This window comes from Cetorhinus maximus, chromosome 6 (assembly GCF_964194155.1).
Source record: "Cetorhinus maximus chromosome 6, sCetMax3.hap1.1, whole genome shotgun sequence".
NCBI classification, from domain to species: domain Eukaryota; kingdom Metazoa; phylum Chordata; class Chondrichthyes; order Lamniformes; family Cetorhinidae; genus Cetorhinus; species Cetorhinus maximus.
The window spans coordinates 25,547,486-25,563,999 of NC_135884.1; the positions used below are offsets into that span (position 1 = coordinate 25,547,486).

The following is a 16,514-nucleotide window of genomic DNA, read 5'->3' on the forward strand; positions in this document are numbered from 1 at the left end:
CTTTCATAACATGGCCAAATAGATTGATTATGAGCCTGTAAATCCTTCCAATATGCCTGATAGCAGGCAGTGAATGCAGGGGAGCTTCCTGGTCAGCCATCCTGCAGAAAGTATTGGCAAACCACTGCAGTTTGCCAAGCATAATCATGGACCAGTTCAACAGAAGTCCATGTCACCAAGCCCTCTTAGGAAGAGTATTTACCTACTTTATCAAATAGTATGAATTTCTGAAAAAAAAAAGCAAATTACTGCAGATGGTGGAAATCTGAAATAAAAACAGGAATTGCTGGAAAAGCTCAGCAGGTCTGGCAGCATCTATGGAGAGAGAAACAGTTTACATTTCGAGTCTGTATGACTTCTTCAGAGCATGAATCACTTTTTTTCTTATTTTTCAGGAACATGTTCTCTAATTAAATTAATAAAAGGTAACTAATTTTTGCTTTCTGCTCTGTTTGTCAAAGGAATCTATAAACTAATTGGCATCTGCTGTTACCTTCTGCTCAGAATATATCTTTGGCTGCGTTTTCTACTCTAGGAAATAAAGCACGAGGACCAGAAGATGATGAGATTAACACTTGCTAACATTCATTCGGCCAGATTGAATTCATCAAGGCTCCTTAGACAGCACCTTCCAAACCCAATGCCACCTAGAAGGACAAGGGCAGCAGATAAATGGGAACAACACCACCTGCAAGTTCCCTTCAAGTCACTCACCATCCTGACTTGAAAATATATTGCCGTTCCTTCACTGTTGCTGGGTCAAAATCCTGGAACTCCCTTCCTAACAGCACTGAAGGTGTACCTGCACCACATGGACTGCAGTGGTTCAAGAAGGCAGCTTACCACCACCTTCTCAAGAGCAACTAAGGATGGGCAATAAATGCTGGCCCAGCCAGCTAAGCTCACATCCCGTGAATGAATAAAAAAAAAGATTCCCAGGATTTTCCAAAGAGTCCTCAATTACATATTCATCCCTAACTCCTGGCCCATCCAATGCCTGGTGCAGGGAACTGACCAAATGGAAGGGAATACACCTGGAAATTATGGAGGTTGACAGCCTGTGAAGAGCAGCAGCTGTGTTTGAAGGAAAAACTGTTGCAAATGATATAAATATCTTAGAAGTATATTTCAGCTTTTCTAAAGGCTACGCCAGGCAAGAAAAATAACACTGAAAGCCAGTTTCCACCAAAACAAAGATGGAATGTTGGGCAAGTTATAGAGCAGCTCAAATGTCTGCGACAGCTGGTGAACTCCAAGTGCTTCTGCATGAGGTGGGGATGAGGATGTTTGTCATGTTTAGCATTCCAGGGCACCTTCCCCAGTGGACCACAAAGAAGCATGCTTGGCAGAAAGAAATTGCAGCCAGGTGATACAATACCTGAAGATGAGGTCTAATCGGTTGAATGATGTATTTTGTGCTGTGATATTCTAAAAGTAGAAAGTCTGGCATTTATATAGTCCTGTTCACCACCTTGAGACATCCTAAAGCGCTTAGAATCATAGAATGGTTACAGCACAGAAGGAGGCTATTTGGCCCATCATGTCTCTGTCGGTTCTCTGCAATAGCAACTCAATCAGTTCCACTAACCATCCCGCCTTTTCTCTGCAGAACTACAAATTGTTTTTCTTTAGGGGCTTATCCAGGTCCCTTTATGTTTGAAGTGTAGTCACTGTTGGAATGTAGGAAACATGGCAGGTAGTTTGGACAAAACAGTGAGAGAATGAACTGATCATCTATTTTTATGTGTTGGTTGAGGGATAAATATTGGCCAGGACACAGGGGAGAACTCTTCTTCAAAATAGTGCTGTGGGATATTTCACATCCACCTGAGAGGACCTCAATATAAAGTCTCCTCTGAAAGATGACGCCTCTGTGCAGCATTCCCTCAGTAATGTACTAGAGTGTCAGCCTAGAGTGTGTTTAAATCTCTGGAGTGGGACTGGACCCCACAACCTTCTGACTCAGAGATAAGAGTGCTATCCAAATGAGCCAAGGCGGGCATGAGAGAATAAATGTAGAAGATGGCACACTTTAAGGAAACTGTCAGAATATAAGTACCAAACCGTACAATTTACCAGACTGAATATGCATGACACACAGTGTTGTCTTTTGACTTGTTTCGCATTTACTTTTGGCCTATGTCATGCTTTCACACAACCTTATAGCTCTTTCATTACTGACCATGCATATCTATGTTCTAGGAAGGCTATATACAGGCTGCAGCTGACACCATTAATTCGCTCAGATCCTCAAAAGGCTTCACACATAAAAGCATTGTAAGAGGTCCTACCCACATTGTATATGGTGCATTTATTAACACAGAAGATGTGCTGCAGGATGGCCATGTGAGTGTCATCAATGACCCCTCTACTGTGGAATATAGAGCAGTCTGGTGACATTGGGCAACAACATGCTGTTGGTGACATTGTTACGACCACGTGAGAAGGGGTTAAAAAATGACTTCTCGGTTTATAACTCCAGGTCTGACCGTAATAGGGTTTTGTTGTGAATTTATCGAGGTTGTGTTTTGCCAATACTGCAGGAGTACCACTATGATTAATTCTTTATAATCTGAAAAAATAGAGACATGTTTTGTGAGTTTAAAACAAAGAACAAGATAAGTTTATTGACCCTACTTCCTGAATTTAAGAAAGGTAAATCACAATCACCATTTACACGTCTCACACTTTCCCTGGGCCCCACACGCACACACTAGTACAGATGGTAGAATACGAGGACAGACATTAAGATTTTTTACAGTTTGAGAAGAAAATAAACAATCAAAGAAATATACAGATGACTGTCCTTTGGCTGGTCTTGATGCGGCTGTTTTGTTCAGTTGTTTTCCTAGGTGTAGTTGTATGGAGTAGATTTCCCTATTTTATCCCCAAAATATCTTGGTTTGCAGTAAATTTCTTAGGATGGTTACTTTGCAAATCCGTGCACAATACTTCCGAGAGAGAGAGACACAGCTCTTTGCAGCCTCTAATCTCTGTTCTTTGGCTTGGTAAACAGTTCTTAAAAGTCCTGCTGGCTGTTTATTCCAGAGGAATTCCATTACCATGTCTGCTGTAGTCATTGGGTGGAATTTTCCATGCCTGTTGGCATCAGGCGTTCTCAGCGGCACGAGTGGACAATATGGCGAGAAGGCCAGAAATCAGTTTCATTATGTCGTGAAACCAGTTTGCGATCATTTGCTCAGCTTGTCAATGGTGGGCCGCATTTCTCACCATAGGATGTCGGGAACCTCATTGTAATACATCTATATATCATTATAAAGCCAGCCCGCCAGAATGATTGCCCCAGCTGGATCATCCGCCCATGTCAGCGTGATTGCACGCTAACGTGTTTCACATGAGCATATATAAGGCACTTGGTGGGCTGCACTTTGATGGGAACTTGGAGCTCATTGCACAGTGTTCACCCAGGTCACCTGTTGGGCTTCAAGGTTGAGGTGCATTGGAGGGAGGCAGTGGCAAGGGTTGCCCTGTGGTTGAAGGTAGTGCACAAGCACATGTGTGGTGGGGGGTGGAAGGAAGCGGCCAGACATTAGGGAAAACTTGTATAAAGTGACCATTCCTCTGCAGCTGAGACAGTTCAGGTGCAGCCACATTGACATGCCTGGAGTTGGGCCTCTAGCTTATCTGCCCACTCAAGCAATGCAGAGGCCTGAAAGTGCCACCAAATGCTCCAAAGCTTTTCAGCCCTTGGGCACAGACTGCAAACTAATGAGCATTTTAGAGGACTGCAGAATAGTTGGAAGACTGGGCACATTGTACAATCTCTTTGCTAAAGCTGGCCATGGAGCAGTCACTGGTGGAGCCGCTCACAGTCTCTTGTAATGTCATCATTCCGGTGTGGACTGGTCTCCCCCTTGGTTCAAGCTAACAGTGCAGCCTTGCAGTGCGGGTTAGGGGAGAATGCCTATGCCTGAGCTGAGAGCACAGCATGCAGTCCAATGGGCAAAGCTGCTGCCAATCAGTCAGGTGGAATGGGGTGGAGATGGTTAGGATTTCAGGCAGCCATGCAGCGCGCTAAACTCTAGAGTCCAAGTGGTGGCCAGCACTCTCCGGGCTGCGGTAAGGGGCCTTTGGACTTAACCAAGAGAGGTTCTTAGTGTACCCATGTTAACCCACACGTGTCTCTCTTTCATCCTGCAGTACATCAGGATCATGGAGCCTATTGAACTAGCTGTTTGCCTCGTGGCATACAAAGAGCGGAGACAATGGAGAAGAGAGTGATGGAGGTGCCTGGCTGCACAGAGGGAAGAGCAGCACCTTCAGGAAGAAGGGGCTGCTGGGGCTCCCACACATGCTGCTGAAGAGCCACAGCGAGCCATCGTTGGTCAGCACCTAGCTATACCCAGGTTCATTCCTGCAGGTTTCATTCCTGCAGATGACTGACAACCAGTGTCGCTCAAGGCTGCACATGTCCGGGGAACTGGTCAGTCACATCTGCCAGCTACTGCAGGATTTGGCGCCACAGGGACATGGAGGGCATCTACTGCCAATGGCTGTGAAAGTGACTGCGGCGCTCAATTTCTGTACCAGTGGCTCCTCTTGTGGCTCCACAGGTGACCTCAGTGGGACGAAGGAGATCATTCATCCTCTTGTGGCACTGGGTAGATGTCCTCTTTTGCACAGTATTGGTGCTGACCACCGCTGCCACAGCCTCCCAAGCCGGAGTACTGAGGTTTCGGCCCATCCTGCGGCCAGAGCGGGGGTAGAGGACATGACGGCGGGCCTCCACCTTGTCCAAAAGGCGCTCGACGGATGCGTCATTGAACCTGGGGGCTGCTGTTTTTTTGCCTTTCGGGGCCACCCTGCCTTAAATATGGCGTCTGGCATGATGAAGCAACGAGGTGATGACATGGTGGGCGAATGAGAGCCCGCCCGCCATGTAAACAGCGTGTTTCTCGAGAATACATAATTAACGTGGCGGATTTGGGCCGATACAGCATGAGAAGCCGCCATTGCGACCGGCAGGTGAAATGTCGTTTTATCCGCCTGCTACTGCAAATAGTGCAATCTAGGCCGATTCTGCCCGTTGTTTTGTAGCCATCTCAGAAACTTTTGAGGTGCTTCTGAACAGTGTAAAAGCCAATAGGAGATGGGGACTTTCATGCTCGCCACGGGATTTGAGAGCCTGTGGCATGTGAGGTTGTATATTGTAGCTAACTGGCAGAACCTCCATTGTCTTGTTTAAATCCAGCCAGAAAAGGAGGTATTAAAATCACAGAATCACAGAATTGTTACGGAGTAGGAGGAGGCCATTTGGCTCATCGTGTCTGGACCAGCTCTCTGAGTATTTTAACTTAGTACCAATCTCTTGCCTTTTCCCCGTAACCCTGCACATTGTTTCTGTTCAAATAATCATCCAATGCCCCCTTGAATGCCTCAATCGAACCTGCCTCCACCACACTTCTAGGTAGTGCATTCCAAACCCTAACTACTCGCTGTGTGAAAAAGTTTCTTCTCACCTCACATTTGCTTCTTTTGCAAAACACTTTAAAACTGTGCCCTCTGGTTCTCGATCCGTTTATGAGCAGGAACAGTTTCTCCCTATCTACTCTGTCCAGACCCCTCCTGATTTTGAAAACTTCTATCAAGTCTCCTCTTAGCTTTCTCCTCTCCAAGGAAAACAGTCCCAACTTCTCCAAGCTTTCCTCATAACTGAAGTGTCTGATCCCTGGAACCATTCTTGTAAACCTCTTCTGCACTCTCACCAATGCGTTCACATCCTTCCTATAGTGTGGCGCCCAGAACTGTACACAATACTCCAACTGAGGTCTAATCAGGGTCTTATATAAGTTATTAGAAATTTAATATTAAAAATATTAGAAATTCTATGTTTTTCTTTTAAAAAAGCACATTGTCATAACAATATTTAGTGAGAAAGCAGATAAAAATGTTGACCTTTGTATGCCACCTAGTCAATAAACACCTGGACAGCACATTGGGTGATAGAGTAGACCATCCATATGTTGGCCTGAAAGAAGGCAGAGGCAATAGCACTGAGGAAGGAAGAGACCTTGAATGCCATTGGCAGTGCCAACCCTATGATGCAGGTTGACTGCAATGGTTTTAACAGCAGGTGGTGCCGATCTGCAACTGTCTTCCTGCTGGCCTGGAGCATGTGGAGCCAATAAGCTGATGTCATTGCCAACTAGGTGTATCAGGGCATGAAGAGAAGGTGGCTGTCCAACAATTGTGTCTGCTTTTCTCCCTGGCATATCTTGAAAATTTGTATTGAAGAAGTTTCCAAACTCTGGAGTAAGGGGAGTGGTGTGAGGAGAGTACATTGGGCTAAGTTAACATGTATGAGAATTAGTGATGCAGTCTTGTATAGCCAGAGGAAGTGCAGTATGAGAAAGTCTCAGTGCAAAACAGGATGTTTGAATCCCTGCTAATGTCTAGAAGTAGATTTTGAGTAAGGAATAAAAAGTTTGTTTTTGGAGAGCATTTCTATGAGTAAATGACGTTTTTTTTTAAGTTTATGCTCCATATCTTGATAAGATTGTATTGTGGAAACAAGATACAATTTTATTTGACAGGATCACAGTTTACTCCAGACATGCTGTCAGCTGCACTCATAAGTATAAAAGGGCACAACCTGCAGGAAATCAACAGCAGCAGAGACCGAGGAAAATGCAGGTCTATAAATCTGCGTTTGGTTAAAAGCTACTGTTCCAGTAAAGTAAATGTAGGGAAGACAATCCCATGCACCAGGATCCAGCATTTAACATTGAAAGCATGACTGAAGTAAAGGCAGAGCAGGGAGGTCAGGCAAAAAGATTGCTCAGCTGTTTGAAAAAAACCTGTCTAACGTTTGGGGGCTTGTGCCAAAATTAGGAGAGCTGTTGGACAGACGAGTCAAGCAACAGCCTGACATAGTGATACTCTCAGAATCATCTCTTATAAGCAATGGGCGAATCGTCTGGTCCTGTTGGCAGCGGGCATCATGGTGGAAGTGGAGGGGACAATTCAGCGTGAGGGGCAGAGATTGGTTTCACGCCAGCGTGAAAGCACAGTGGGATCATCTGATGGTGTCCACCATGGTGGAGCGGGGATCCTGCTGGAAGCCAGAGTGAACCAGTTGACTTACCCTGATGGAACGGATGAGAGCATTCATCTTCTTCCTGCGCTGGATGGCTGACCTTCTCTGTGCTCCAGTGGAACCGACCACCGCTGCCACTGCCTCCCAGGCATGATTGGTGACTCTGGTGGACCTCCTGCAGCCAGATTGGGGGTAGAGGGCATAATGGCGGCCTTCTGCTGTGTCCAGCAGGTGCCCCAGAGAAGTGTCACTAAGTTGGGGGCTGCTGTTTGATTTCGATTTTGGAGCCATCTGTCATCTGGGGCAGGATATTGAGTTTGGTGAGCAGGGCCTGCTCGCTGGCGGGTAAAATGACGCGGGATGATGTCAGGCGGAACTCCCAAGTCACCCCGCGTCATTCCAATTTTTAGGTTGGCGGGGGCGCAGCCGAATCAGCTGTGCACCTACCGACCTGTCAACGGCCAATTGAGGTCATTTAAAAACTAATTGAAGTAATTAATGGACCTGCCCGTCCAACCTTAAGGTTGGCGGGCAGGCTGGGAGCCCTGGTGGGCTTCAGAAAAAGCATGTAACCTCATCCACGACTGGCATGAGGTTTCATGTAGGTTTTTAAAAGTTTAATAAAAGCTTAATTAAAAGTAATGGACATGTCCCAACTCATGTGACAGTGTCACATGAGGGGACATGTCAGGGAAATTTTATTTTTCACAATTTTGAATTTGGCGCCGATCTCCCTGAGGCAGCACTTAGCCTCAGGAAGATGAGTGCACTCTCGGCTTAGGGAATGCCCACCCCCCACAGGGAGTACATAGCGCTTCCTGGCCGGCGTCACGCCGGGTGGGCCTTAATTGGCCCGCCCACATAAAATGGCGGCGTGCCCCCAATCGGATGCGCCGATCGGAGGTGCGCCCGCTCTTGAACCTCACCCCAATGAGGGGAAAATTCTTCATCTGGAGTAGTCCTGGTTTGCAGATATGAAGTAGGCTGTGTTCTGATGTGTTTTAAATATGGCGCCCGGAGCGAGGAAGCACTTAGGTCATGGCATGGCGGGCAAATCTGAGCCCGCCTGCCAGCCATCTGGCACGTTTCCCGTGATTGAATTATTAAAAAGGTGGGACGCGCCGGGAATGGGACAGTATGCCACAAAAATCCACCATTGCGGCCGGCAGGTAAAACATCGTTTTTCATGCCCGCTGCTGCACTTACTGCAAATCTGGGACGATTCTGCCCAATGTCCCAGTCACCATCATCACCATTCCTGGGTATGTCCTGTCTCATTGGCAGGACAGGCACACCAAAAAAAAACCAGGAATGGGTGGGTGGGTTGTCTTATGAGGAAAGGCTGGACAGGTTAGGCTTGTATCCACTGGAATTTAGAAGAGCAAAAGGTGACTTAATTGAAATCTTTAAGATCCTAAAGTGTCTTGACAGGGTGGATGTGGAGAGGATGTTTCCTCTTGTGGGAGAATCACTGTTTAAAAATAAGGAGTCACTCATTTAAGGCAGATGAGGAGAAATTTTTTCTCTCAGAGGGTAGTGAGTCTTTGGAACTCAACATTAACTCTGGACCCCATGAAGCCTCACACGTCAGGTTAACCATGGGCAAGAAAACCACCTGCTGATTACTGCCTATTGTCCCTCCATTCAGCTGATGAATCAGTGCTCCTCCATGTTGAACACCAGTTGGAAGAAGCACTGAGGGTGACAAGGGCACAGAATGTACACTGGGTGGGGGATTTCAATGTCCATCACAAAAAGCGTCTCTACTGACCAAGCTGGTCTGGTCCTAAAGGAGATAGCCGCAAGACTGGGTTTGCAGCAGGCAGTGAGGGAAGCAGCAAGAGGGAAGAACCTACTTGACGTTGTCCTCACCAATCTACCTGTCGCAGATGCATGTCCATAATAGTGTAGTTAGGAGTGACCACTGCACAGCCCTTGTGGAGACAAAGTCCCATCTTCACATTGAGGATACCTCCATTGTGTTGTGTGGCACTACCACTGTGCTAAATGGAATAGATTTCAAGATCTGGCATTTCAAAACTGGGCATCTGTAAGGCGTGTGTGCCATCAGCAGCAGCAGAATTGTATTCAGCCACAAACTATAACTTCATAGCCTGGCATATCCCCCTCTGAACTGCTTCTTCGACCAGCAGATTGCCAAGTAGTGCTTTCCATCACATTACAATGACTGCTATGTGTGCAGGAGCTGTATGATTGGAGTATAAGTGCTGATGCAAAGTTCTTGCAGTTATATAGCTATCGGTCTTTTTACTGAAAATGTCAGTTTACACAGCTCAAAAAGTACTTGTTTACTGTGTACAAACTCCACTTCAGGTCTTGGATGCTTTTCCAGCCATTAGCAGCAAGCTTTTAAGAGAAGGGAAACACACTATAAAAAGTTTGAAAAAATCTATACTTTTAACAATTTCATAAAATGCCAGTAACAGCAGCCTGTAGTAAAACTTTACTGTATCTGTGGGAAATGTGAATAATAGGCCTTGACCAATTTAAGAGCTTCACCCCTAATGGGGATTCCCTTAGGCCCCTCCAGAGACATCAAGGCAATATCCAGTACAATATTCTCCTAAGCAGATGGAAAATTGTGCTAGGTTTTATTGTTTAAACATTTAAACTGATCCATGACTCCTCTTCAGCAGGAACCCTTATGGCCTGTTTAAGTAACCTGCCAGAAAATTGAACTTTGTACTAAAGTCATGCAAATATAGCTGTATTGGTCTGAGCCAGATATTCTATTTTCCTAACATCTGTTGTACTCCTACTCCACTGGCTTTAATATTAGAAAATATACACGTCAGACAGTTTAGAATGACTTTCCTCACTCATATTTATCGTGCAAGCTTGGAGTGTTTCATTCTGACATTCGTTCTTAAGTGCTACCCTCTAGATAGCAAGAATGGGGAAGACTAAATTCATGTAGGTTGTATACACTTATTTCTTGTATTGAGAACAAGTCAGATGGCTGTCTTGTGACGAGAGGAACAGAACATTTGCAGAGAGACAAGGCTTTAAAATTATAGTCTGACAAAATGGAAGCTTCCCCCAGAAGGCTCGTGCTGGATAATGTGACAGTATGAAATTAGATCATAAAGTCTGCATATTAAAGAAGCAAAGAGCTATTCATGTGAAAAGGAGAGAGAAAAGTCAATTACTTACGAAGTCTATTCATGCTAGTGGATTGATTTTTAAAAATCTAAAATCAGGTATAGAATAAATTCATTTTAAGAAATGAAGGTTGCTAAGAATTTGAAATGATTTAATTTGGTATTTTTGATTTTTGTGAATAGACAGAATGCTAGATAGTTAAAACCCTTATGGACTTGCAACCCATTATATCGAAGTGTATTGTACTTTAAAAAATTGTCTACAAAGCAAATTTTCCCAGATCAGCAAAGGCAAAGAAAATAGTAAGACTGCTTTTATTACACAGTAAACATATGCAATATTTTAAGGAGTTCTTTATTCTAGCATTGCAGGTATTTTTAAACCTATGTACATACAAGGTACTCTATCTCTGATTGTACAGCATCATGTATATGTTCTGAAGTTTTTAATCTAACAATACTATGAGAAATAAAATGACTAACGTTATGTCCTAATTTTGTTTCTTCTCCAAGGAAAAATGTGGCCCTGTGTACTGTCAGTATCAATTCTATGACCTGCCACGTCATCAGACTAAAGGCAGAGGGCATGGGACAGAGATTTCCTTCAAGGATGTGAACGTGATTCTAACAGGGACCTTCAATCCGGATAAACTCAAAGAGTATCTACTTGGGCCTCCACTAGAGATAGAAATTCATGACCGAGACAGGAAGCTGGAGCTCCATTCCCAACCACCAGCATTGTTTGGTTCTGAAGTAGAAGATAGTAAACTGAGCAATGTCAGCCTTGTCAGTAATAAACGGACTGTCCATGATCCCTTTACAAAAATAAATAAATCTTGGGATCCTTATGGTATTGCTAAGGTGGCCTTTTCTGACCTCCTATATGGTGAAAAGTGTTTGAATGTTGCTGTATCTATACAGAACAGTAGTTCACCAGATCCAATAGGTTACCAAACTGATGGATTGGATGGACGTATTCTGGGTGTTTCAGGAGCTGTTGATGGTCCAGATGACCACCCATTACCTAAAGGACATTATTTGGAATCAAATTCTGTGCTTAATGTGAGAGTTGAATTGGCTTATCCTTTAACGAGAAGCACAGATGTGTTGGATGAAATAGGGGAGTGCCAATTTGGTCGAGCTATTTATATTTTTGACTATAAAAACACAAACTTTCTTCATGATTTGCTAGGAGTAATTCATTCAACTAATTGCGCAGCACTTCGCCAGGATTCTCAGTCAAATGAAAGCAAAGCAACTGATGCAACACTTACAACGGACATTGAGCAAAACGAAAGCTCCAATCGGGATATTTTGACAGGTTTTCATGTAATGGATGGAATAATTCATCTCTTCGTTTTGGAGGGACTGAAAAACAATGGGCTCAGGAAATTGTGGGAAAAACTGCCAGTCAGGTGAGATGATCCAACGCAACATAGCTGTAAAATGGTATTTTACAAATACAAAGTTACTAAAAATGTTTGCTTAAAGTTTGTATCCAGATAACAAAAAAGGACTGCTGACAAAGTGGTAGCTAAACCAAGAAAGACAGAAAGGGTGAAAGACATTGCATTTATAAGTAGCTTTTCAAAAAGTGGTAAAATGCCCTAGTCAGTGGTACCCAGCAGGATGTACCGTAATAATAAGTAAGTTAGCAGGAGCTCAGACATGATCCAGGCCAACAAGAAATCCCCAACTTCCTATGCTCATTGTCAGTGGATAACTAATGATCAGTAGGACATTTCACTCTGAAAGGATACTTTGTGGTTTTCTGGAGAAGGTCAAGCCACCATCCTTAACCATGCCCAGAAAAGGAGGGAGGAAAGGCTGACAACCTGCTTAGCATTTGCCTTTTGGCCTCAGAAAATTGGCTGCTGGTGCAAAAAGGAAAAAGATACCTCACTATATCTCTGCATTAAATCCCACATAAAGACATCCATGAACCAACCATTTTATAATATACATTGAGTTTACTGTTCTCCCAGAGGGGAAAAAATCTGATACATGTTAAAGCAATAGTACCAAGGAACCGACGTTCAATTAAACAAATCTTCAACTATGGAAGTGAGTAGGTGGCAATGAATAAAAGAGAATTTACAGAAAAAGTTGCAGGGTGGAATTTTCTGAGCCCATGGCAGCGGGCGTGATGGGTGGTGTGCGTGGAAAATATGGTGGGACCCAATTCATGACGGCATGAAGGCAGATCGAGATCTTCCACTCAGCCTGCTGACGGTGAGCCGTGTTTCCTGTCATTGGCCGGCGATATACATTAGCATATAAATAAAAGGCCATCCTGCCAGGCTCTCGGACCTCCGGCGTATCACCCGTCCACGTCGGTGGGAAAGCACGCTGATGTGTTTCACAACAGCACGCAGGCAATGGGCACTCGGCAAACTTCACTTTGGGGGAACTGAAGTGAGTGAGCAGCAGCGCTCTCCACAGCTCGCCCGCTGTTTACAGGCCTCAGGGGCACCGGGGGGCAGGGGAAACTGATGCCTGGCCCCGCAGGCGACTGCTGGGGGGTGAGGGGTGTCTTGGGGCAAGTGCTGGCCAGCCTCGGAGGCGACTGCTGAGGGGTTGGGGGGTATCTGGGGGCAAGTGCTGGCCAGCTTGAGAGGCGACTGCTGAGGGCAGGAGGGGGGGGGGGTTAAAGTGCTGCCCTGGCGCTGCATCCCATGCACAGGCAATCGACGTGGGGGGGAGGGTAAGCGAGGGAAGTGGCCACGCATTAGGGACACCTGAATAAACTGACCATGCGTCTGCAACTGAGACAGATCAGGCGCAGTCACAGTGATAGGATTGGGGTCGGGCTCCTATCCTGCCCACCCATGCAAACAATGTGGAGGCACCAAAAGGCCACCAAGCGCTCCTTACCTTACAAACCACCACCACCACGCCACTCGCCCCCCTGGCACAGACTTCTATTCCGCCATCACTTTATTGGACCACGGAGCAGTTGGACTGCACACGTTGTAACATCTCCTCGCCAACGCTGGCCATGTAGCAGTCACTGCTGGAGGCGCTCACAGCCCCTTGCAATCTCAGCATCCCGGTTTGGACCAGTGTCCCCCATGTTGCAGGTTGACAGGGCAACCCTGCAGCGCACTCATTTCTAGCCATCCGAGGGGTGGCCCGCACTCTCCGGGAAATGTTAAGGAGCAGTCACACAGGGCCAGGGAAGGTGCTAAGTACAGCCATGATAACCACGTCTCTCTCTCTCTCTTTCATGCTGCAGGAGGACCACATCAGGATCATGGATCCTAGTGACCTAGCTGTATGCCTGATGGCCTACAGAGATGGTGGAAGATGGAGGAGAGAGTGACTGAGGCACCTGGCCACACAAAGGCAGGAGCAACAACCTCATGAAGGAGAGGCAGCAGGAGCTCCCGCACATGCTGCCCAGGAGCGACAGCGAGTTGTGGCTGGTCGGCGCCTGGCGACACCCAGGATCTATAGACGCCGCCTGCCATTCCTGCACTGAATGTGCAGCTGGTATGTGACCACTAGAAATGTATCCTGTAGGTATGCGCATGGTTTCCAGGGAGTGTGCACGACGCTTACATCCTGAATCACTCACAGATCCCTGCAGTCTTCCAGCATCCATAGAGGCTGCAGGGTTGGCTCCTTGGGGACAAAGGCTACCCACAGAGGCCGTGGTTGATGATACCCATGAGGCAGCCTCAGACTGCAGCAGAGTGACGCTATAATGAGGCTCATACAGCAGCTCGCAGTTTGGTGGAGCAGACCATCAGGATGCTGAAGATGCGGTTCCGGTGCCTGGATCGGTCTGGTGGAGCCCTGCAATACAGTCCGCAGATGGTGTCACGCATCATCGTTGTCTGCTGCGCCCTTTACAACCCGGCACTGCAATGGAGTGAGGAGCTGGCTGAGGAGGAGGTGGAGGAGCTGCATGTCTCCTCTGATGAGGAGGGCGCTGACGGGGATGAGGGTGAGGGTGTCTACGGTGGCGACGATGACGGTGATGAGGCTTTCGCACTGGCTAGATGAGGCAGGCACACTGGGGAGGCCCTCATAGCTGCCAGATTTGTGGAGGATGATAACAACATGCAGTGAGGTGTCCCCTTAGTTCCTCACATCGCAGTTGTGAATGTTTGACTCCAGTCTGGCTTATCACAGCATCAATACCCTCTTTGAGAATGCTCCTGACATGAAGAAACAGTGGAGGCTCTAATAGTCGCTCTATCGCAGGAGGATGATAACAACATGCAGCGAGGACACTCCATAGATCTTCGCATTGCCTCTGAGAATGACTGACTCCCGTCTGGCAGTTTGCTTGCGCTCCACGATCAGGGCCATCTCGGAGATGCAGCCATGAAACTTTAGATGCATCTGATTCTGTGTCCGTCTTCAGCACCTCAGCCCTTCAGGAGCTGGAGCACAGCATCACTGGTCACAGATGCTGGTGTAGGGGGCCAGCCCCACATTAAAGGTGCTGAGAGCACACAGAGTATGAGAGAACTCTGTAGCACCTGCCCACTACATTCCGGCAGCAATGACCAGCACTGCCAAGGTGCAGGCATCAGTAATGTTTCCAGGGAGTGTGAAGCTGAACCATCACTGTGGTCTGAAGGCCACACAGAGCACAGGGAAGAGGCTCTGGACTGAGACACCTGACTTTTATCTTGTGCAGAAAGGTTTCTGAGTGACAAGAACACTGCTCATCAGAACAAGGAGCAATAGGCAGGGAGACATTCTTAGGAGTTTATTGACAATAGTGAACATTAAGTACAAGTGATTAACACCTGTACCCAGGCTGTGCAACTAATTCTGCTTAACTTTCCTAACTCTGTCACTATGTCTTGGTGCTCCCCGGACATCCACAGTGGAGGTGGAGGCAGCCTGCTGACTGTGACGCCCTGTTTGTGATGATATTGGCGGGCGTCCACTGGAGGGCCAAAACTTGGTGGGCCCCGGCCTGCTTTCAGGGTCCTGCTGTGTGGCAGTGGCATCCTCCTCGGCCTGTGAAGCTGGACCTGCGGAGGTCACAGGAAGAGGGGAATCAGATGGGCCAGTCACTCCCAGAGTCACCTGGGTGGATGGCTCCGGAGTGTGCACCTGCTGATCCTCCTCCGTATGGGTGCCTGAGGGCCCCTGGCTGACCGTGAGTGGAAGGGGTAGTTGGAGTGAGATTGAGCTGCCCAGCACCTTTCTCGCGTACACAGGAGACCAACTATGGCATCAGCGATGGAGTTAAGCCCACGCAGCAGTGCAGGAGTGACGTCTTGGACCAAGGTCTCCGTGGCAGCCACCATCCTGCCAGTGTTGACCTTGGTGCATTGCAGTGCCGGCGCTATCACCTCAGCCTAAAGATGGAAGTACTCCTCCATCATGCCTTGCAACCTGAGGAGTGCAGTGGACATCCCTTCTGATGAAGAGTCATACGGACTCAAAACGTTAACCGTATTCCTCTCCACAGATGCGGTCAGACCTGCTGAGTTTTTCCAGCTATTTTTGTTTTTGTTTCAGACATCCCCTCCTGTTGTTCCCTAGCTTGCCTTTGCAGCTCCAGCAATGGTGGCATGACTAGGTCCAGAGGCTCGCCATCAGACTCGGACTCAGCAATGTTCTGGCCTCCAGCAGTCCTCTGAGTGCTGGGGACCTGGGAAGTCCCTGCCTCCGCCTGTCATGGATCAGACAGTGCGATGTGGTCACCAGATTGTGACCCCGAGGCTATTCTAAAGCTAGGTCCCACCAAGGTGTTTGTCTCTGCACTGGTGGAGGGTGTGGGTGAGCGCTGTGATGGGACTTCAGGGAGGGTGCCTTCAGATTCCTCTTCAGAGGTTTCTTCAGAGCTTGATTGGAGGCCCTGGGTCATGGACTCCGTCAGCTGCTTCCCAGATGTGCCTGCGAAAGCAAGGGGAGATAATTAGCACATGACAGTGGCCTGTGAAAGAGGACACATTACTCACGGCATGGTTGTCTGATGGATATTGCACTGCTGGACCCTCACTTGGTAGAGCAGCACCGACCTCACCGTCAGCACAGGACCGGTCCCGGTCATCGCCAGCCAGCTGGATGGCTCTGTTTTTGAATTCTGTCAGAACTTTGAATTCTGGCATCCCTCCACCTGTCCGCGACCTTTCCCTCCTGTTTTGTGCCAGTTTGTCCTGCATGGATAGAGATGGGGAGAGTGCATCAGGACACCTGCCGGGCCAGATGATAAGTATGCCTGGCCTGTGTGGGTGGTGAGTGGTCCCATAGACGGGATGAGGACAATGACGGTGGGTGTGAAAGAGTGAATAGTGATGTCCCTTGCATTGGCAGTGAGTGAGGGCCCTGTTGGTGTGCGATGGGTTTGTGAGTGTATGAGTTGG

At 47.2% G+C, this 16,514-nt stretch overlaps 1 protein-coding gene across 1 annotated transcript in view; it reads left to right on the forward strand.

The window, feature by feature from the left end:
* cfap92 (cilia and flagella associated protein 92 (putative)) overlaps positions 1-16,514 on the forward strand; it is a 122,578-nt gene that overhangs the window by 72,713 nt on the left and 33,351 nt on the right. Inside the window, exon 8 of the mRNA XM_078543038.1 lies at positions 10,693-11,594. Within this exon, the coding sequence (XP_078399164.1) occupies positions 10,693-11,594 (902 nt within the window). The remainder of the gene's footprint in view (positions 1-10,692; positions 11,595-16,514) is intronic.